The sequence below is a fragment of the Globicephala melas genome, chromosome 4 (assembly GCF_963455315.2).
Source record: "Globicephala melas chromosome 4, mGloMel1.2, whole genome shotgun sequence".
Lineage (NCBI taxonomy): Eukaryota > Metazoa > Chordata > Mammalia > Artiodactyla > Delphinidae > Globicephala > Globicephala melas.
Genome location: NC_083317.1, coordinates 98,397,185 through 98,418,622, shown reverse-complemented (window position 1 = coordinate 98,418,622; position 21,438 = coordinate 98,397,185). Strand labels below are relative to the sequence as shown.

Genomic DNA, 21,438 nt, shown 5'->3' with positions numbered 1-21,438 from the left:
AGCAGCTGGGCCTGTGAGCCATGGCCGCTGAGCTTGAGCGTCCGGAGCCTGCTGCTCCTCAACGGGAGAGGCCACAACAGTGAGAGGCCCACATACCGCAAAAAAAAATAATAAATAAATAAATAGCATTAATAAATGCTATTGAATAAATAAATCAATAATCACAGAGTCAGCACTTTTAATATATTATATTTACAACAACATCTAAAGTATGGAACACTGTCTCAGAAAGATAATGAAAAATGCAAAGTGGATTATAAAACTTTTAATGCAAAAATTAAAGAAACATAAAGAAACATATCTCAGTAAGAGAATGACACTAAAGAATAAAATGCCTTTTCTAAGCCAAAAATGTTAGAAGTGCCAAGATGCCAACTGACCCAATGAAAGTTTAATGATAGGTATATAAAAAAGAAAAAGCTATAGAAGTTAAAACTTAAAAAGTCACAGATTTTGTACTGAAGAATCCAGAAGCAAAACAGTTTTCTTTACATAAGGACACTCATTTGCCTTTAACCTTAAATATTATGTAATGTTATATTTTACAATACACAGTAAAGATAAAGCAATTCTATGGCTGGGGAATTTTAAAGCATTTTCCCTTGGGTATCTTCACATATGGAATCAACAGTTTATGAATAATTATTATTCCAGCAGAACATAAATACATTAAATAAATGTGATATAACAAAAAGGCAGAAAAAAGTCTGTCCTTTGTTATATCAAATAAGTTTGCTTTCACCTTAATATAGAACTACATAGTTCTATTTCACATACTAAAAACCAGAACTGAACTGAATGGAAAAATTCAGTTTAGAAAATTCACCTGAAGATGAATTTTTAAAAATCAACTTTCAGATGAAAAACAAAAACATATCTGAATAGTGAAAGTTGCATATTAGCCCATAAAATATAATTGAAATCCAATAACATGCAAACTTGTTAAAACAAGAATAGGAGGTTCTTAAGTATGGAAGGGAATGCAAGATCTGAAAAAATAATTTATATCTTCTCAGCAAACTGCCTAAGAATCAAATGGTATTTTCTTACCTTAATAACATTTCCTTTATTTTGTGACATCATGCATGATTGATTACCCAATCTGCCCACTTGTGCAGATTTCCAGTGACATCCACTTAACCTTCAATATATATGAACAGAAGACAAAATGTAATTACTAAATATATTTCTCCTTTTAATGAAAACAAATATATTTTCCCTGTTTCAGAAAATGGAAATTCAGTTGTTAACATTTAACAGACCACCACAAAATGAAAATGAAATATCAAGAATGCCACAATATCCTCAGTAATTCTAAAATATAGCTCTGTTATATTTGGAACTTTTGAGAAGAAATGAATAAAAGTGAAATGTCCAAACACAGATGAAGAATTTCATTTTTTAGACATTTACAATGACTAAAGATAGCTTTACTGATTTATAGGAAATGTTACAGATTGTCATGCAGTTTTAAAAGCTAAGTGTTCACAAATGCAAAGAGAAAAAGGAAGCAAAACAAGACCCCCCAAAATTCAGCAGATCTACTATGTGATGAATTCCTATTAAGACTTCAAATTAGCTCCCACAGCAAAAGGTAACAGAGCTTGCAAAGAAGGCAAACTGTTTCGTTTTACAGTTTTCAAAGTACTTTTATTTGAGCCTCACAAAATCTTTTGAAGTCAACAGAGCAGGGAGGCCAATTCCTATTTTAAATAATAATGAGAGAAAAACTTGCCCAAAGCCACAGAAATAATAAATCATAAAACCAAGATTGGATAACCGGACTTTCCATCTTCCTGACCAGTGACTAGCAGGTTCTCATTCCGGCTGTGACATTTACTATCTGTGTGACCTTAGAAAAGCATTTAACTATTCTGAAAACCCAGTCAAGCTTTAGAACATTTTTGAAAACATCTAGAAAAGGTTCCTCAATTAATGAAAATTTACTCTTGGGGGCTGATTTCAGGAACTCTGATTCACAGATATATTCATGATCCACTGAGAAGCCCAAACTAAATCCAAATTAGTGAAGGTTTAAAAAAATAAGAAAGAGGGCTTCCCTGGTGGCGCAGTGGTTGGGGGTCTGCCTGCCGATGCAGGGGACGCGGGTTCGTGCCCCGGTCCAGGAGGGTCCCACATGCCGCGGAGCCGCTGGGCCCATGGGCCGTGGCCGCTGGGCCTGCGTGTCCGGAGCCTGTGCTCCGCGGCGGGAGAGGCCACAGCAGTGAGAGGCCCGTGTGCCGCAAAAAAAAAAAAATCTTTAAAAAAATAAGAAAGAAAATGAAAAACCAAAAAAAACAATAAAAAAAGAGAACTGGCCATTGGATCATTAGGATAAGAGCAGCAAGATACAGAATAAACTTTGTCACCTAGGATGTACTACATTGAGATGACTTTGATTAAACCAATACTCTGGTTATTAGAAAGGTTGTATGTATAGCTCATGAATACTTTTTCACAGAGTTAATCTCTAAAGATAAACACTACTAAAACTATAATAAACCTTTGAATTTTCTTTAATGGTTCAGAAGGTACTTTATAGATATTTGATAATCATCATTTTGAATACTAAACAAAAGCAAATTTAATACACAAAGAGTCTGGTAATATTTAGTACCACCAAAAGCATATGAAATATGCCCACTCATTCTCTGTAGGAGAAAGTTATACACTTTTGAAGCCTATTTGAAAGGAGTTCTCCAATGTCTACCAAAATGTAAACTGCCCTATACTTTGACCTAAAATTACATGGGTGGAAATTTATCCCATAGACACTGTTATAGATGTAAGCAAAAATATATGTAGAAGCATATTCATGGCAGCATATATAATCACAAAATACTGAAAACTTAATAAAGATATGAGAAATAAATGCTATTATAGCCACACAAAGAAATACTATGCAGCCACTAAAAGAATGAGATCACTGTGCACTGACATGGCAAGAGCACTAAGATATATCAAGTAGAAAAGTAGAATGTGAATCCATCCACAGACTTTTATAGATGAACTCATTTGAAAAATGTAAAAGACATGTCAGATACAAACCTACACACACACACACACACACACACACACACACTCAAACACATATATACATAGGCTTGAACAAAGACAAGACATTTGTGGGAAGAAACATTTTAATTGTTAAAAGTGGTACTACACAATGGGCTGGGAGTCAGCCTAAAGTGAAGAAGAGATAATTTTCATTATATAACTATCAGTTATACTTGATTTTAATTATATTTATGTATTATTTTTACAACAAAGCAAAATGCTCAGTAAAATTAGTACAGATATGCAAGCATAATATTAGAGAAGTCTCATTAATAAAATTTCAGCTAAAGCACATTTGCTAAAAATATTTCAAACATACGTGAGGGTCTGAATGATTCTTATCTATGTGCGTGTTAACCCCTGCCCCCCAAAAGTCTTTTAATAAATAAAAATGTCCTACACATAAACTGGCAGTCTCCTATTCATGGCAATTTTATGGGAGCAAAGGGCAAGTTCTGCATTGCTGTCCTCAACATTCCAGACTATAACTGGTTCAGAAGAGGAATGTAAGAAGAGAAATAAGAACATGTAAGACCAAATAAGGTTCAGAGGAAAGGGACACAAATAGAAAAAGTAGGGGAAATGTAATATTGCTTGTTCATCAGGAAAAGCCAGAAATGATTCATTCAGGACAGATAGTCATTGGAGTGACAATAATATATAAAATAGTTCTTGACATAAGGACTTCAGTTTATAATAAAATTCATTTTATTCCTCTAAAATCCTCTAAAAATGTCACCCACCCTCTTTCTTCCTTTTCTTTGCTCCTTGTTGCTTGGAATTCTTGTAGTTTCTTTTCCATCTCTTGGTTCTCCAACTCTAACTGCACTTTCTCCATTCTCAGTTCTTGAGCATTTCTGGATAAGATTTAAATGCAAAATGTTCATTTGGGGTAAACAAACAAACCCCCCAAAAAGAAAAAAAAGGCAAAGTAAGTTTATATTATGGTTTGCCCTTAATTAAAATTATGAATAATAAATATGTGAACTATTTTAACTACTTCCTTTGTAGTCTTTGAAATATGGTTTCTAAAGTCAGCATTTGCCTTCAATTAATATTCTCCTGAAGCAAGGTATCGCTCCAAATCTTACACTTTTGTTTTATTACATTGTTAGAGGTCTCAAATCATAGTTCATGTTATACATGAGCTATGTCTTTATATATGTACAAATATCCATGACACACAAATAGAAAATAAAATAAAAATTATTTTCTAATTTTCATACTGTCCTTAAAGGATTCAAGTATTAATACTTTGAATCATAGTGTTTAAAATAACTATTCTGTATGGGCAGAATACACATTTTTGCTAAATTAATCATCTTGGAAAACTTCGATAAATTTCTACCTTTATGCCATGTATGTATAATACAAAAAGAGAAAGAGAGAGAGAGAAAGAGAGAGAAGGGCCTGCTTGGAGCCTATTAGGAAGAAAACACCTATTAAGGGTTTTGGAACAGGAGCCATCAAAGGGATAAATGGGAACTGAGCCAAGCAAGCATCACCTATTGTTTCCACTGAAGGAAAGCAACAAGAAGAAAAGTTTCTGAGGACAGAGCAGAGCCCCCTTACAGATTCCTGTACAAGAGCTTTCGTAATAATATCTGAAGTTCATCAAGCTTTTGACACAAGCTATTTTCTTCATTCTACAATTCTGGTCCCTTGTCAGCCTCAGTCACTGAGTCTCTCTTTCAAGAAGTAAACCAACCTAGTTCTCTAGCTTTCATTCTCTATCATGAGTTTAAATCTCTTCCTTCGTTATTTCATTAGTGTCTTCTTATAATCAGGTAGTGTGGTCTACTTGGGTATGTGTGCCATGGCAAGGAACCAGAATAAGAATAATGAAGATAAGAGAGGGAAATAATTGAGAGGTGGTGAGCAATCCACCAAAGAGCAAGCGGGCCAAAGATATGTCCCCAAGTGGACAGTCCAAGAAGATGGAAAGTGACAGGAGGCGAAAACTGTCTAGAGCCTTCAGAGAAGCTGGTGAAGATATTGAGAGAGAGAGGCATTATTTTCATTATATCTGTTCCCCAAGGAGTAATTCAGCCCCTACTACAAACAAGCACTGTCGTAAGTGATAGGATGTGAGACCCAATGGAGCTTCCATTATAGACAGGAACGTAGACAAACGTGAAGGTAATTGAAGTATAGTATAATGGTGTTTTCATTGGAGAAGTACAGGGAGATACCTGAGCACACAGAAGGGGCATATACCCAGCCCCTGGGGCCGTAGGAACAGTACCTGGTGGAAGTGAAGACTAAGCTGAGTCCCAAGGGATGAAAGGACTTAGCCGGTCAAAGGGAAGTGGTGACAGCAGTGTTCCAGGAAGAAAGAAAAGTGTGGGTACAAGTAGAAAAGAGTGATGTGTGGGTCCAGGAACTAGAAGTTCCATGTGCCCAGGCATTAAGTGCAGGATGGGGAGAGTGGCAAGAAATGGAACTGCTGAGGTGGACAGTGCCCAGATTATGAAGAGCTGTGTAGGCCATAATGAGGAATTGGGATTTGTATTCTATTAGCAATAAGAATTTTTAAAAGGTTTTGAGAGAATTGAGACTTGATAATACTTGCACTTTAGAAAGTTCACTCTGGCTGTATAATGGAATATTAATCAGAAGTTGTAAGGCTGAGAGCAAGGCAGCCAGTTAGGAGACTATCTCAGTAATCCTAATAACAGAGAGACTGTGCTGGTCTGACTGGACAGAGACAGTGGAGAGAAAAACGGGAACATTTGAGAAATATAAGAAAATAGAATTAACTGGAGTTGGAGACTGACCAGAAGTAGGTGACTGACCAAGGAAGGGACAAGGAAGGAACCTGAGATAATCCCAAGAGCAACCAGGAGGCCAGTGATGCCACTTCCTGAACTAATTCACTCTGGGGTGGGCTGGGGACAGAGTTCAGGATTAGTGGCCCAAAGTCTCAGTGACCCACAACACTTTCCACATGGCCTCCAGAGGAAGAGTTCAAAAGCACACATGTGATTGTGTCACTTGTTTGCTTACAAAACTTTTGATGTTTTGAAAGTCCCCACTACGGTAGAGGAAGGGGGTGCGACTGAAGAAAAGCAACTGGCCTACTGACCAAGTGGTCAAGTTGATGGTGCAATTCCGTGGGTCTGGAGCAAGACAAAAGATTCTTCCTGGAGACATCCTTAGACACAGAGCCAGAAGGGCAACTAAAGTTGATCCCACAGGGATCGTGTCAACACAACAAATCCAAGAGGCAGAAACAGCCCACAGAAATGGTGTGGAGGCTGGAAAAGAGTAGAGAGGAATTGGAGAACACCAAAACGTAAGACAACATTAAGACAATTGCTGAGACAATGTCAAATAAGAAAGACTTGGAAGAAGGAAAGGGCAAGAAAAGAAACTCCAGAGCAATTACCATAGAATGGGTGTTCCCGCCCTAGTTTCTATGGGTTGTGGTTCATGGGTGGACCAGGGAGACATGCAGGCCAGGGAACAGTGATTCCCCCTCATCTCCAAGATAAATCCCAAACTCCTTAGTGTGGCATACAAGTTAATTTATTAGCTACATGACTTGCCATTCTCACCAATTTTGTTCTATAAATCTTAGTGAACTGGATATGTCTGAAAGTCCCCAGACTATGTGTCTGTGTGCCTTTGAACAAGTTTCACCCAGTAACTACCCAACTAACTGCATCTTTCAGGCAAAGCTTGGAGACCTCCTCACCCCTGGCCTAGCAGTTTGGGCCATGTTCTCATAGCTACCTGTGCTTTAATATCACACCATGTTTCACACTACTTTGTAAATGTAATTTTACTTATTCACATCCTCCACAAGCTACCTGAGGGCAAAGATTGTGACTTTCTTCTTTTGTACCCATTGTTCCTTAGCACAGTGTATAGACTATGTGTACTTAATAAATGTTTGTTGGATGAATGTTTATAGATATATACACACAGACTTAAAACATATCACCAAAATGCATTGTCCCTTCTCTTTTTGCATTAAAAAAGTAAAATTAGTAATACTAGCAATTGGATAGCTCCCCTCCCTACCAAAAACTAGTAAACCTAATAATGATAATGCCATATAACTTTTTCCAGTTGACAAAATGCTTTTCCACACAGTATCTCAAAAGTAAAGAGAGAATTAGGAAAGCTCTGAAGACACTGAGTACCCACAGGACTATTTATCTGGATCAGGGAACTCAGAAACTAAAATTAAACATTGACAGTCTGCCCCCAACCCATGATGGCTGGCCCTGAATCATATTTGAGAGGAAGGCCTTGGGAATTCCCAGTAACTCTAGATGATCTAAAAGGGAAATGGTATATTGAACCTTCTGGTACCCCTACCATGTCCTGAAATTTCCAGGATACCCAGAATTGCTTGAATCAGGCCAAATGCATCTCCAAGGCAATCTAGGACAGAAGATACCTGTCCTGGGAAAGGTGAATTCAACATAAAGTCCTTTAAAGATGCAAAGTGCAAGGGTAGTGATTTCTATTCCCTGTTTAAAGGTCTCGTCTCTCACTTTTACAGTCTTCCTAAATTTCAATTTCTTTCAGTTTCTTCAGGGTGATTCTTTTCTAATTTTGTATAAGTGTTACAAAAATATTTGTAACTTTCTGTTGTATTGCTTCAATAGTTGATGAACCCAAGTCGCAGATTCTTGTGTCATAAGTATTTTTAGTCCTCATTTTTAAACCATTATAGATTTATAATATTTCAAACCTACTCTCTTAAAATAGAGCAATGTGAAGAAAATGGAGATGAGAATTCACAAAATTTTATTTCAACTCTAAACAGCCTCATATGAAAAGAATACTTTAAATTATAAAATACAGAAACTTTAGCAACTATTCTATTTAAGTAATAAACACATATGCACTTACTTATATTTTAGCTTTACAGAATTTCCAGCTTTTCCCCATGGAAGAACCACAAAATCTTTGGTGTTCATGATTACTATCTTAGTATTGTCTAAAAATTATTGTGATTTGCGGAAACTTCTGAAAAAGTAACAAAGGCAAAAGAATTATGTCAACATAAAGTGGTTAACGTTACAAATTTGAAAATACATATAACTCAGGAAAATTTTTAAACAAGAAAACATTATGAGGGAAAAAATCGAATCAATGGTTAAACAACAAGAAATTATTATAAATGATAAATGTATTATGTTATACAAATATTTATATGCTAATATAGTTATAACTATAACATATCTGATGGAACTAAAATTTTGCCAATAATTATATAGCAAAAGACTGTGGAAACTGAAAGTGAAGAATGAATTCCTTAAGACAAATAGAGCACATATTCTGGCTCTTTCTATGATTAAGATTATAACAATATATATCAGGTATTTGTTCCCAGCCAAAAATAATATCCAAAGCTAGGTAAGTAGTGAAAAGAACCTTAGAAACACAATCCAAACTCGAAAACCCTTTTTTTTTTTTTTTTTACATATACGGTAATGTAAAATGAGAACTAAGGTATGCAAAAATTACCCAAAGGCATTCAAGTATACTCATTTATCAAAGAAAAATTTAATGATGCTCTTTGCCTAAGATCAAAAATTAGCATATTTAGAAAGAATTTTTCAACAAGAAATGAAACAAAAAAGATTTTTTGCCTAACTCCAAGTTAGCCAGAAAATTAAATTATTCAGAACACCCTATTTCCTGAGTATCCCAATTACTCACGGTTCTACAATAATTTACTCTGTAATGCTGAACTGCTGAATCACATGCACAACTATTAGATTTTTATATGAATAAAAATTTCCAAATTCCAAACACTCTTAAATATGAGGCAATATAATAGAGTCCATAGTCACAAATGCCCAAACCATTTGATACCGTCATTTTATATATGTGCTCCCATGTGCTCATAACCCCTATAAATATTTATTAAGGCTCTGCTATACGCACAGCACTGTACTGAGAGACATGAAGGAGTCAAGGCCCAAGGAGATCTGTTCTCTGGGCTCAAATAGTGTAGAGTCAAATAGGGCATATAAGACCTATATATCAAAGCCATAAAACAAGGTAGGAATTACAAAGGCTATAAAACTTACAGATATAAGAGGGGAGCAAAAGAAGAGAATTCAAGCTGGATAGCATTTAAAGTGGTGCTTTAAGGTGAAGGGGGCTAATATATATAAAGATATGGATGGGATGAACTTTCCTCACTGCTAGAAGAAAACAGCTCTTGAATAGAGGGGGAAAAGTAGGTGTAAACTTGTAGGCTGAGGCCCAATAATGGGTGACATTAAATCCCAAGTTAAAGCATTTGGAATGTGTTCTGTAGCTAATGAGAATCACTGAAACGTTTAGAAGGAAGAACAGGAAATAAGCCTAGAAGGTATGCTCAAAGACTTAAGCAGAGAAGACATCAGAACAGGAGTAATCAAGTGTAAGTCTACTGTGACATTAAAGTCAACACGATCGAATGAATCGAATCTCTGGGAGACTATTTTACAATTCCAATGATGCAACCACTGATCAAAACATTTTTGGAATGCCTCTTTTGAGACTGTCTGCAGAGTCCATCATATATCCAACAAACACACAAATCTACTTTGCTATACCTCATTCAAAACTAAAAATGATGGTGGCCAGCAGAAGCAACTACTTTGTTCACTCAAATCTAGTTTCAAATTACTCTACCTCCAGAAATCAGATTTAGCCTGAAAGGGTAGATTTTTAATTCCTTAGAGGAAATTCTAAGGGAATTTATTCTCTGAAGAGAATTCCAAAATGGAATTATACAAAATAATTTTATACTGTAAGTAATGTAATGGCTGCATCATAGGACAAAGTATATTTGTGCCTTCAGTCAACAGTTATTTAGCTGCTCCTTTGTGAGCCCTATTGTGAGTACTGAAGTTACAATGGTAAATAAGACATGGTGTCTTCCCTCAAAGGACTCACAGTCAAGGGGAAAACACACAAATAAAGACAATACCTTGTGACATTCTGAAAGAAGAAAGTACTTAGGGGAGATGTCTAACTCAGACTCATTTCTCAACCACCAAGTCCTGTCTCTCAAAGCTAAAATCAGTGTCAAAGAAAACCAAAGATACCACAGGAATGAAAAACAAAATTTGGTTTGCTTCTGCCCCTTCTCTGTAGATAAAACCTTTGTCTCATTTCTATCAGAGACTACAAAAGGCACCTTTTAAAAACTTCTAGGACATAGAGTAACAGAGAGTCTATGTATCCCTTTTTGATCTAAATCAGGAAATCCAACAGCTGGACACTCATCTACTGTCAGTAAGTTTTTCGTGAAAAGTTCCATAATGTTATCATTACCATTATCATCAAAAATTAAAATAGGGCTTCCCTGGTGGCGCAGTGGTTGAGAGTCCGCCTGCTGATGCAGGGGACGCGGGTTCGTGACCTGGTCTGGGAAGATCCCACGTGCCGCGGAGCAGCTGGGCCCGTGAGCCATGGCCGCTGAGCCTGCGCGTCCAGAGCCTGTGCTCCGCAACGGGAGAGGCCACAACAGTGAGAGGCCCGCGTATCGCAAAAAAAAAAATTAAAATAAAAGAATCCCCAAAGTTAATATGTCTGACTAATTAAAATAACTTAAATTGCCTTAACTTCATTTATGCATTGAGATATACAATTTTATATGTGTGTGTACATTATGCATAAAGCTGAACTGATACACAAGGACTGAAATGAATGAAAGAAAAATCTGTAAATTTCATTAGGATGAGATGATTCAGATTTATAGCTCTGCTGATAATGTGATTTAGCCAATAAATAGCCTTACTCAGGGGGCATTTCACTTCACTGAATGCAATTAGTAAGGCTTCTTCTCAATTAAATGTTTTATCAAGCCAAAAACAAAGGCCAATTTTCTTGCATGAAGAAAAAAAGGAAGATTATAATTGTGAGTCACGCTCTTCTGCCTGTTTCCTTTCCTGAAACCAACAGAGAATTAGTCACCGTTCTTGGGACAGCAAGGATATAACAATGTCAGCAGGAAAAATAGCAAGGCACAAAACTTTAGTCACTTAATGGAACCATGGAAATACAGATATACTCTCTGTTATGCAAACCTCATAATTCCATGTGTCCTTTGATCAATAAATTTCTTCTTATAATTGAATACCAAAAGTTCAGTAGTTATTTGGAAAATTTTCTAGTTACCTGATTTATTAGACTGCATCATTTTTGTCCCCAACCTTCTTCTTCCCCAGACACATACACACAATATGACCCAGAACTGCCCATGATGGTTTGAAAGATCCTTCTACATAAGTTCCCATTTTGGGAAAGCAACCCAAGCATCAAGGCCTGCCGCGACAGAATGGAAACAAGGAATTTATGCTCTATAAATCTACAAACTCAGAGTATTCAAGAGCTGCCCTAGGCTCAGAGAATTTATCATCACACCATTGGCAGAATGGGATATTTGGGAAACCACTGTTTTCATATAACTGAAAACTTATCTAAGGTTAGTTGATTCTTCTAACAACCCAGATCATCTTAGAGCTGAAAACTTAAAAGCCAATAAATAAGGATTTTTCTTTACTTTAGCACATACTTTCAAGGGGTCTAATAAGCAAGCTTTTGGGGATGGGTATTTACCATAGTATTTAGAAATCAAAGGCCTAAGCAAGAAATGTTAAATGAAAATGCATTTAATTAAAAATAGTTAAATTGACAAAAGAATTTTAACAGTTTCTCTGCCGGATATAATCCTTATTTTAAATATATATGTGTGTGTATATATATATATTTTTTAATCTAAGGAAAGGACTAATCTAAGGACACATGGTCCTTAGCATAACATCTTATGCTTGAGTGCCCTACTAAATAAATATATGTCATTTTCTCCTACCATAGACCCTGAAAGTAAATCAGAGATTAACATCCAGGCTGCATTCAATCTTTCAACCAACCAAAATATCTGATAATTAAACACTGCTTCAGGGCACTAAATGGTACCCAAGTCACCCACTTTTTACCTTCTATGTGCCAGTTCCCTTGAGAACAACTGAAAAAGTTTGGCTTTAAATATCAAGGGGCAAGATATCCTTTTAAGATAATTTCTGACTAAAAATGATAAGCAGTTCCATGAAGAATAACAATGGAATATTACTCAGCCCTGAAAAAGAATGAAATAAGGCCATTTGCAGCAACACGGATCGACGTAGAGATTATCATACTAAGTGAAGTAAGTCAGAGAAAGACAAATATCATATGATACCGCTTATATATGGAATCTAAAAAAATGACACAAATGAACTTATTTACAAAACAGAAATAGACTCACAGACATTGAAAACAAACTTGCGTTTACCAAAGGGGGAAGGGTGGGGGAAGGGATAAATTAGGAGTTTGGGATTAAAATATACACACTACTATATACAAAATAGATAACCAACAAGGATCTACTGTATAGCACAGGGAACTATACTCAATATCTTGTAATAACCTATAATGGAAAAGAATATATATATATATAACTGAATTACTTTGCTGTACACCTGAAACCAAGACAACATTTTAAATGAACTATATTTCAATAAAAATTGTTTTAAATAAAATAAAAATGATAAGTGATATTAAAAGATGCTGGGTTTAAGTTCAGAAGACCTTTGTGTTAGAGGGTCTCTGAGCTTCAGTTTGTTTATCCAGTATAAAAAGGTAGGGATTTCCCCCTCCCTAATTTGCAGAATATTGAACAAAAGGTCTCTGATTCGTGGCCTATAAAGGGCTTCAGAGAGTTCAGGGTTAGAGAAGGGGGCAGGCTTAGAAACTACCTTGAGAAGCACATGAGGGGAGCATCAAGGCTCTGCTTTACCCACAGCTGCCCTGATTTCATCTATTTTTACATAATGAGCCTCTGGGTCAGACTTAAAGAAACTCTTCTAGAGCTTAAAAAAGTTTGAAAGGCACAATAATAAAGTAATATATAATTATTATTCTGTATCAACTAAAAACTTTATATGATTATAAAAATACAAGTTTTAAATTTATAAATCATACCTTTTAGAAACCTAAGTCCTTTTATATATTTATAGTTTATTTCTACCATCCATTCTCATACAATCTACTGTTATCCTGGGTGCTCTCTTGTGACTATTTTAGGCATGGGAAAATTAAGGCACCCATCCAAGATTGGTGACAAAGCCAGAAATTACAATTTTATTCTCAGTCCTGTTAGCTCCCCTTAGGATTTAAAATCTAAATTGTTCTACATACTTAAAATAACTAATTCATATCATTCAGATTCTCCCCCGCTTTCATACTCTTAACCTATCATAAAAAGGAAATTTAGAGTAAGAACTCTTTTACCAAAACTATTTTCTAAATTTTACAGCAATTTATTTAAACACCATTGAAACCCTTTTGAGTGTCAGATTGCTCTGTATTTTGCCTCTAAATAGTTCCCCCTAAACACAGGAAAAAAAATACCCAGCTACTCAGCTTGGTACTTAAGATTCTCCATGATCCATTATGCTTTATTTTCCAATTCTCAGCTCACCAAGTTTTATTCTATTCAGTGCCCAGTTCAAAGGCCACCTCTACCATGAAGGTTTCTTCCATCAGAAACGAGCTTCTCTCCTTTAAGGACATAATGTGTATTACACTCACTTGCTACTATATTCTGTCTTGTGTTATTTTTGCTGCTTTACTTATATAGATGTTATTTCCCCAAGTATCCCAGATATTTGAGGGTAGTCCTACCATTGATCTTTGAATCCCTAGCAATTAGTAGAGTGTCTACACATAGTGTACTGTCAATAATAGTGTTCTAGGTTTTAGCATTTAATAGTTTTCTACTGCTTTGAATTTACTGTATAATCAACTCCATGAAAAAAGAATTTAAAACAAACACACCCACTTCAACAAACCTTTTTGTTTTCTTTTTTCCATGTGCTAGGTATCAGGTTAAGCACTGAGGAACAAGGTGAACCAGACAGGTATAGTACTAACCCTCACTAAATTTACACTCTGGTGAAGAAGTAGGAAAAAATTTAAAAGCAAATAAAATAATTGTAGAAAGTATTAAATGTTTTGAAGGAAATAAAGGACCGAGATTCTTTCAAATAATTAATTTGTAATACAACTGGCAATATTATGGGAGGTCAGGGCAGACCTCTAGTAGCCTCTAAGATAAGGTGCTAGAGGGAAGTAGAGGTGTGTGCGTTGTGTGTGTTTTCTCATCTTCCATAAGCATACAGTTTACATAGTTTTAATCCTGGGTAGCGATCAACTTTATAGGATTTTTTTTAATGAGTCTTGATAACTCCACAAATAAAATATACATAACTGAACTTATACAGTATATCTAAGCTCCTCTAATGCTGATGGGAGGAAGAATAAAAAACTTCCACAGCTTCAGATTTCTCAGGAATCTGGCACCCCTCACCGTGACCTTTAGGGAGGAGTGGAATTCCAGAATGAAGTGTATGCTTGTGGCCGCCCAGGCAGAAAGAAGGCTACAAAAGGTGTGATAATGGTTTGTCAGGGCACCAAATTTTTCAAATAAGACTCAAAAAGACTTCATTCGAGGGTTTCCCTGGTGTCGCAGTGGTTGAGAGTCCGCCTGCCGATGCAGGGGACACGGGTTCGTGCCCCGGTCCGGGAGGATCCCACATGCCGCGGAGCGGCTGTGCCCGTGAGCCATGGCCGCGGAGCCTGCGCGTCCGGAGCCTGTGCTCCGCAACGGGAGAGGCCACAACAGTGAGAGGCCCGCGTACCGCAAAAAAAAAAAAAAAAAAAAAAAGACTTAATTCGAAAAGGCTGGCTTGTAGAAGGGGTACAAGTGATGTGACGAAGGCCCGGTTTCACTCTTTAGGGTTCACCCTCGTTCATGTCTCCATTAGCATTAAGGGCTGGGAAGTCTTTGCTTTGTAAAAAAGACGACTCCCAACTCCAGCAGTCCAGGCCGCTTCCTGCAGCCCGCGGGCCTGGTACTGTGTCGGGCACAAGGCAAGAGCTCAACAAACACCCGCTGGGCGGGCGCCCCCAGCTCCCCTGGGGCCCAGTATCCTTTCCCGCCTTCCGGCCCGCTCCCCGCACCACCCAGACCCGGCGTGCCGCCCGCTACGCCGACTGCGAGGCCCACCGCCACCGCAGCCAGCCGACCCACCTGGAGCCCCCAGACGTGTGCGTCACCATCGCCGCCGCATAGAGCTGTCTGGAGCTTCCGCCTTGGTCTCCTTGGTTACCGCGTTACCTCGGTACCCATAGCAACCAGAAGGCTTGGTACTGCGGCGCTCGGCCCGCAGAGGGAGCAAGGGAGCCCTGCAGAGAAGCAGGAAGAGGGAGAGGAGGAGAGGAAGAGAAGGAAAGGGCAGGTGCCGGAAGCTTTGTGCTGGAGTGGGTAACACTTGGCTAACACTTACTGAGCCCCTACCGTATTTCAGAAAGTTTGAATAACAACCCAAAATTACAAAGCTAGCAAATGGCAGACGCAAGAATTAACCCAAGTAGTTCAGAACTCCCGCATATATACTGTTCAGTCACTCATCAAAGGTCACAATAGGCAAAGTCAGAACTAGAATCTAAGTCTTTTACACTAACTCTTGCACCACTGCTTTCCACATTAATGTGCCTGCCAATACTCATTTAAGAACACATCAAATATTTTCCCTTGGCAGTCAGCTATATAAGATTATAACCAGCATGGATAAGAAAAGACAATGATAGTCATGTGGCTATGACTGGGCTTTGAAATGAAGGCAGACCTGAGTTTGAGTCCTGGTCCTGCCACAACTCACCTACTGTGCGACCTTGGGTAAGCTGTTAAGACCCAGTTTAATTGGTTAAATGAGGTAAGGATACGTTTAATTCACACATGGTGTAACATGGAAGAGTAAATGAAACAATGTATGTTAAGTCTTTGGCACTAAGCCAGGGCAACAGTAGGTGCTAAATATTTGAAAAATATGGTGGTTTTGAGGCTATGGTGGTTACCTTACTGTTCATGGTATAAATTCACCAAGTCTTTCCTTTAAATCTAATACAATGACAACTTTCAAGTGGATGTGTAATACTACTAGAAGTTTCTTGTGCAAGACTGTGTTTCTCAGACAGCTGTGCTCTTTGAATGATCAGGAATGGTATTTCCAGTATGCATCCCTTGATTCATTTATTCAACAAATATTTATTGAGAGTCCACTGTTCCAGGTTCTGAAAATACTGCAGTGAAGAAAACATAGCCCCTCCTGCTGTCCATCTTATAGTTTACTGCCAGCAGAAAGACAATAAACAAACATATAATTATAGGTCAGGGGCTTTGAAGAATAAGGATCAAGAAATAGAAAATAATTGAGCCCAAATTTAGGTTAGATGATCAGAGAGGTCTCTGAATGCAGGGATAGAGGAAGACGTGGGGCAGTCAGAGCAAGGACCATTCCAGACAGAGGGAACAGTAAACAAACTTCAATTCTGACTCAATCAAGAGCAGTATGTTGCATAAAAACTCTGATCACTTCTGTACAGCACTTTTTTTACTTCAAAAAAGAGTTTTTACAATGCATTGACTGGCGCAATAGAAACTTAAACTCATAAAAATATTGTATAAATTATTCTGGCACTTTTCAGAAGGCTTAAATGGACATTATCATACTTATATTTAGGGAAATATCTTAGTTTATGCATACTTATGCAAAACAAAGCAGAGCCAAAAAATAATCCCATGCCAAGTTACATATTAAAGTGCAAAATATGAAGTGCTTGTTTTTCAAAACCATGATTAGTGACAAAATGAAATGAAACATGTAGAAACAGTAACACCTCTAGAGATAAAATATCCTTTCTGCTGAAGCAGAATGCATGTAACTGGCACACCAGCAATTGTGCAAACAGGTTACCACGTCTGTATCAGGAGGACAGTATTCCTGAGAGTTTGGGCAAATCCATGCTTCATTGTGTCAGTCTGAAGACAAGATCTGAATGCAAGTTTTCTGAACTAGAAATTCAATTTAAAGAGATAAAAACTAACCATGAAGAAATTGAGAGCACAGACTTACTGAATTCAAAAAAATAACTGCAAGGTCATGCTTAAAAAGACACATTCTCTCTCTCATACACACACACACACACACACACATACACACACACACTTCCATTAAGTAAGCCCAGCTCATCAAGTAACCTTATTTTGTACTTGGTAGACACTACCTGGAGGAAAACTGTGGCTGGTCTCAGGACTTTTTAGTCACTCACAGGTAATAAAAGTTCTTAGATGAGTAATAAAAATGTCCAGTCCTGCGTAATTGTCAAAACTCTGCATGTGACTTAACATTAAGGCTGTTCTGTTTCACAGTGGTTGGGCCTCCTGAATGCAGGGAAGCCCGGAGTCAAGCAACCATTAAGAAAAGCTTGCAAAAAATAAAAATAAAAAAAAAAAGAAAAGCTTGCGTTTTCATTCCTCATCATCCATTCATGTTTCAGTCTTATTGATTGCCTATGTTAGGATCACAGGAAAGGATGGGGGTTAAAACAGGACAGTCTTAACTTGCCTGGTATGCACCTCCCAGGTGTTTAAAGCAGCCCATTCTCCAAAGACCAGTCCACTCCATCCAGTGGGGACTTCTTACCTGCATTGCTCTGGATGCAGGTGGCACGTTCTCCTCAGACCTTTGCTTATGAGCCCCTAGGCATCAAGTGATCATTCTCACTTCTCTCTGCAGGATATCAGTGGTCCTCCTGGAGAGAGTTATAAATGACCCACTTTCTCTTACGTTTTTGCAAGTCCCATGTCAGACCTATAGAAACGCTCTTTCATCCTTTGCCCTGCCACACTGTGGGAACGCAGGACAGCCACATGCTCACCTCTCTTTGGCTCAAACACCAGCAACCCACCAGCCTAACAATTGCACTTCTGACTCCTCAGATGGAGTAAAAAACCAGCCAACTGTGTCCCCAGCTGCAGGGACCCATTGATGTACATCTTACCAGGTTTGAAATGATAGTCAGGGACTGTCAACAGACATTATCCAAAACCTGGAAATAAGGTAAAGGAATAATTACATGTCTTTTCAGATACACTCTAAGAGCCCACTCAAAGGTTATCTTATCCTCTAGGAAAATGTACCTTTGTGTGATCATCTTTTACTAACCATAAAGCTCTGTTTCTGTGAAGTTACATGTTAATCGGTAGGGTTTTTTTCATCTACAATTTTCACATCATTTGCATCTAGATTTTTGAACCATCCTGGTAGTTCCGTCCTCAATGAATAAAAGAAACATGTAAATTCTATATTCATAGAACATCATGTTCGTAACTCTTGAAATTATATTTTGATAGTAGGTACCAAGCCTTCCTCTTCTGAAGGGAGATGGGACACAAGGCAGACCAGAAACTGGCCAAAAGCACTCTTTCAATCTTCACTCCACTCTTGGCTTCTCAAACTTTTTTATAGTTAGAAGTTGATGGTCAGTTCGGGATTGTAAAACAGTTTTCCACCATCTCGCTTTTACACATCCTGAAATTTAGCTTTACTTTGAAATGGGGCATCTACATTCTTCATGCCCCGGCAGACACTGACTATGTGTCCTATTACATATGTACGGGATTTTTCATATTGTCAAGGATAGCCAAGTTTTAGAGGCAACATAAAATTACAAAAAGATTTCTCAAAAATGTAAATTAGTATGATATAAATATATTTAAATATATCTTAAGGACTAAACTTAAAAAGGAAAAAGAAGAAACTTGTAGTTAGGAGGTGAGATTGTCCTTTTATAATTTTTCTCAGCATTGTAATTTCTGGCTGTCACCTATGACACAGAATTCTTCAGCAAATAAATTTCCATAACACAAGGCAATGATCACTGATGTTTCAAAAGTGGAGGAGAATCATCAGGGCATATGATAAATTCCTGCTTCCTGCAATGTGCAGTCCTTTCCCAGTTGAAAAATAAATGTATAAGCTTTTTTGGATGGGCATAGTGTTTTTAACCAGCATTTATTCAACACCAGCTCTATTGCAGACACTGCCCTTAAGAGGGACACAAATAGGAACAAAGACTGTATCTCTGCCCTTGAGGAATCCATTGTCTATTGAGGGAAGTGAGAGATAACAAATAATTAATATGTAATGTAGCAAGTATTATATTCACAAAGTATGGGAGCAAGACGTGTGTGGCATGGCCAGAAGTTCTGGGTGGTTCAAACATACCATGTGTGGCAGGGAGATAGGATAAAAAGCTGTGCTGGGGTCAAATTTAAAAGCACCTCAGACATTACACTGTTCACAATGGAAATTACAAAATTGTTTTTAAAACAGAAATTAATCATCTCAGTATGCTTATAACAGCATCTTTTAAAGATAATTCTGGTGGTAATGTAAAAATAGAGCCAAAGGAGAAAATGGAGACAAAGAGACACGCTTAAAATATGGTTATATTAGTCTGAGATAGAAATGATGAGTCTGGAATAAATCAACGCAGAGGGCACAGGCCAAAGATAATAGATTCAAGGGGATTTCATAAACTCCAACAGGATTTGAAGACTGAAGAAACGTGGTTGTCGAAGAACAGGGAACAGTTCACAGAGTGCGGATTGAAGAGATGGCACAGAAATGAGTTCAGTTTTGAAGTTTTTACTTTTGAGATAGCAATTGGAAATAATAAAAAGTAAAATATAGGTCAAGTTGTTGGGAAAGTGATGGGGTTGGCCGTGTATATTAGAGTGTCATCAGCGTATATAGAGTAACCAAAGCTAAAGGAGGAGTTTTGAAAACGTCCCAGGAGCCTTCAAAAAACTATGGAGGAGGGCTTCCCTGGTGGCGCAGTGGTTGAGTCCGCCTGCCGATGCAGGGGACACGGGTTCGTGCCCCGGTCCGGGAAGATCCCACATGCCACGGAGCAGCTGGGCCCGTGAGCCATGGCTGCTGGGCCTGCGCGTCCGGAGCCTGTGCTCCGCAACGGGAGAGGCCACAACAGTGAGAGGCCCGCGTACCGCAAAAAAAAGGGGAAAAAAACAAAAAAAGAACTATGGAGGAGGTGGTTTTGAGAGAGACATTCATCCGACATTGCTAAAATAGATGGGTATGAAACTCATACTTGGCATGTTTTATCCAGCAGTGTTCATTGCAAGGTCCTCACAAATGAGCATGACACCCTGAATGAATTTATTAATGTGATCCTCATTTATTCTCACTGTCATTCATATATTTACCACTGAGAAGCATGGACTACATAAGTGGTAAAAAAAAAAAAGAACTGGCATTGGTCCCTGAAACATGTGTTGCCAATACAAATACACCTACATACAACTTAGGTAAACAGGTTCAGAGTAGATGAAGATAGAACTCAGATGAACTAGAAAGACACTTTATTTGAACATAACATTATGTTCTTTCTTTTTTTTTACTATATCCTCTAATTTAATATGAGGTTAGTATTTCTTGGTACCATCCAGAGATGAATAAACACCTATAGTGCACCAATAATCTGACCCTCGTTTCCCTCCCTTTGCTTGGCAACAATCTGTGAGCTTTGGCAGCCATGTTTTCCTGCACTACCCAGCCCACTCTTGTAATGATTTAGTGGACAGAGTCCATAAATAAGTGAATAAATTCAAACAACATTCTTTCTCGTGAGAATGTATATTTGAGACTGAGAGAGTGATTCTTGGGTTAACGATATTCTGCCATGTCGACTAGAAAAAGAAAAACAAAAAAAAACGGAAGGACAAAAGTAATTTTAAAAAGGAAGAAGGGAGAGAATTTTATGGAAGCTTTCCCTTTCCTGAGGACTAGCTACATTCTAGCCTTTGGGTTCCATGATACACTCTTATATCCTTAAAATAAATTTCCCTTTGTTACTTAAACTGGCATGGCTTGATTTCAGTTGTACAGAAAAAAGAATCTTGACTAAGACGACTGTCAGAATTGTAATATTAAAGTAACTTCCTTTATAAGGCAAGTCCAAAGTTAGATTCCCAGAGAATTATTTTAAACAATGGTTGAACATTAATCTATGTCTCTCATAATTTTAAATTAATATTCCTACATATACAAAGATAGGAAGGTCATTTGGCATTCTTTTGAAGCCATTCTATTTAAAAAAAGGTAAAATCTCTTGTTTATTTTTTAATCAGATTAATTTCTTAGTTTATTTACTTTAAGTGTAGCTGTGCTAGTTTTGCTAGCAGACAGTTATTTATAATTGATGTAGCTTTAGGGAAAAGCTAACCTTAAAAAGAAAAAGGCTGGCATTTCAGAGAAAAAGACATTCATTTTGATCCTTGACAAGTTTTAATAAGTGTATCATACTGTCTTCTTGAGATTTATGCACTGTTAGCTGTAGTTCATTTGGAAAATTTGCATTTTTTCTCTTATGCACTCAAGCTGGGAGGCACAAAACAAGAGCTATAAGGTTTGTTTGACAAGAGATGTCTAACAGTAAATTTCTTTCATCAACTTT

General features: G+C 37.5%; 1 protein-coding gene across 1 annotated transcript in view; it reads right to left on the bottom strand.

Annotated features, from left to right (window-relative positions):
* Positions 1–21,438, bottom strand: part of ZBBX (zinc finger B-box domain containing) — a 148,920-nt gene that overhangs the window by 99,915 nt on the left and 27,567 nt on the right. The window contains exons 2-5 of the mRNA XM_030864250.2: positions 15,149–15,303; positions 7,924–8,040; positions 3,801–3,914; positions 1,051–1,141 (exon numbers count right to left, since the gene is read on the bottom strand). Of these exons, the coding sequence (XP_030720110.1) occupies positions 1,051–1,141; positions 3,801–3,914; positions 7,924–7,991 (273 nt within the window). The 5' untranslated portion in view covers positions 7,992–8,040; positions 15,149–15,303. The remainder of the gene's footprint in view (positions 1–1,050; positions 1,142–3,800; positions 3,915–7,923; positions 8,041–15,148; positions 15,304–21,438) is intronic.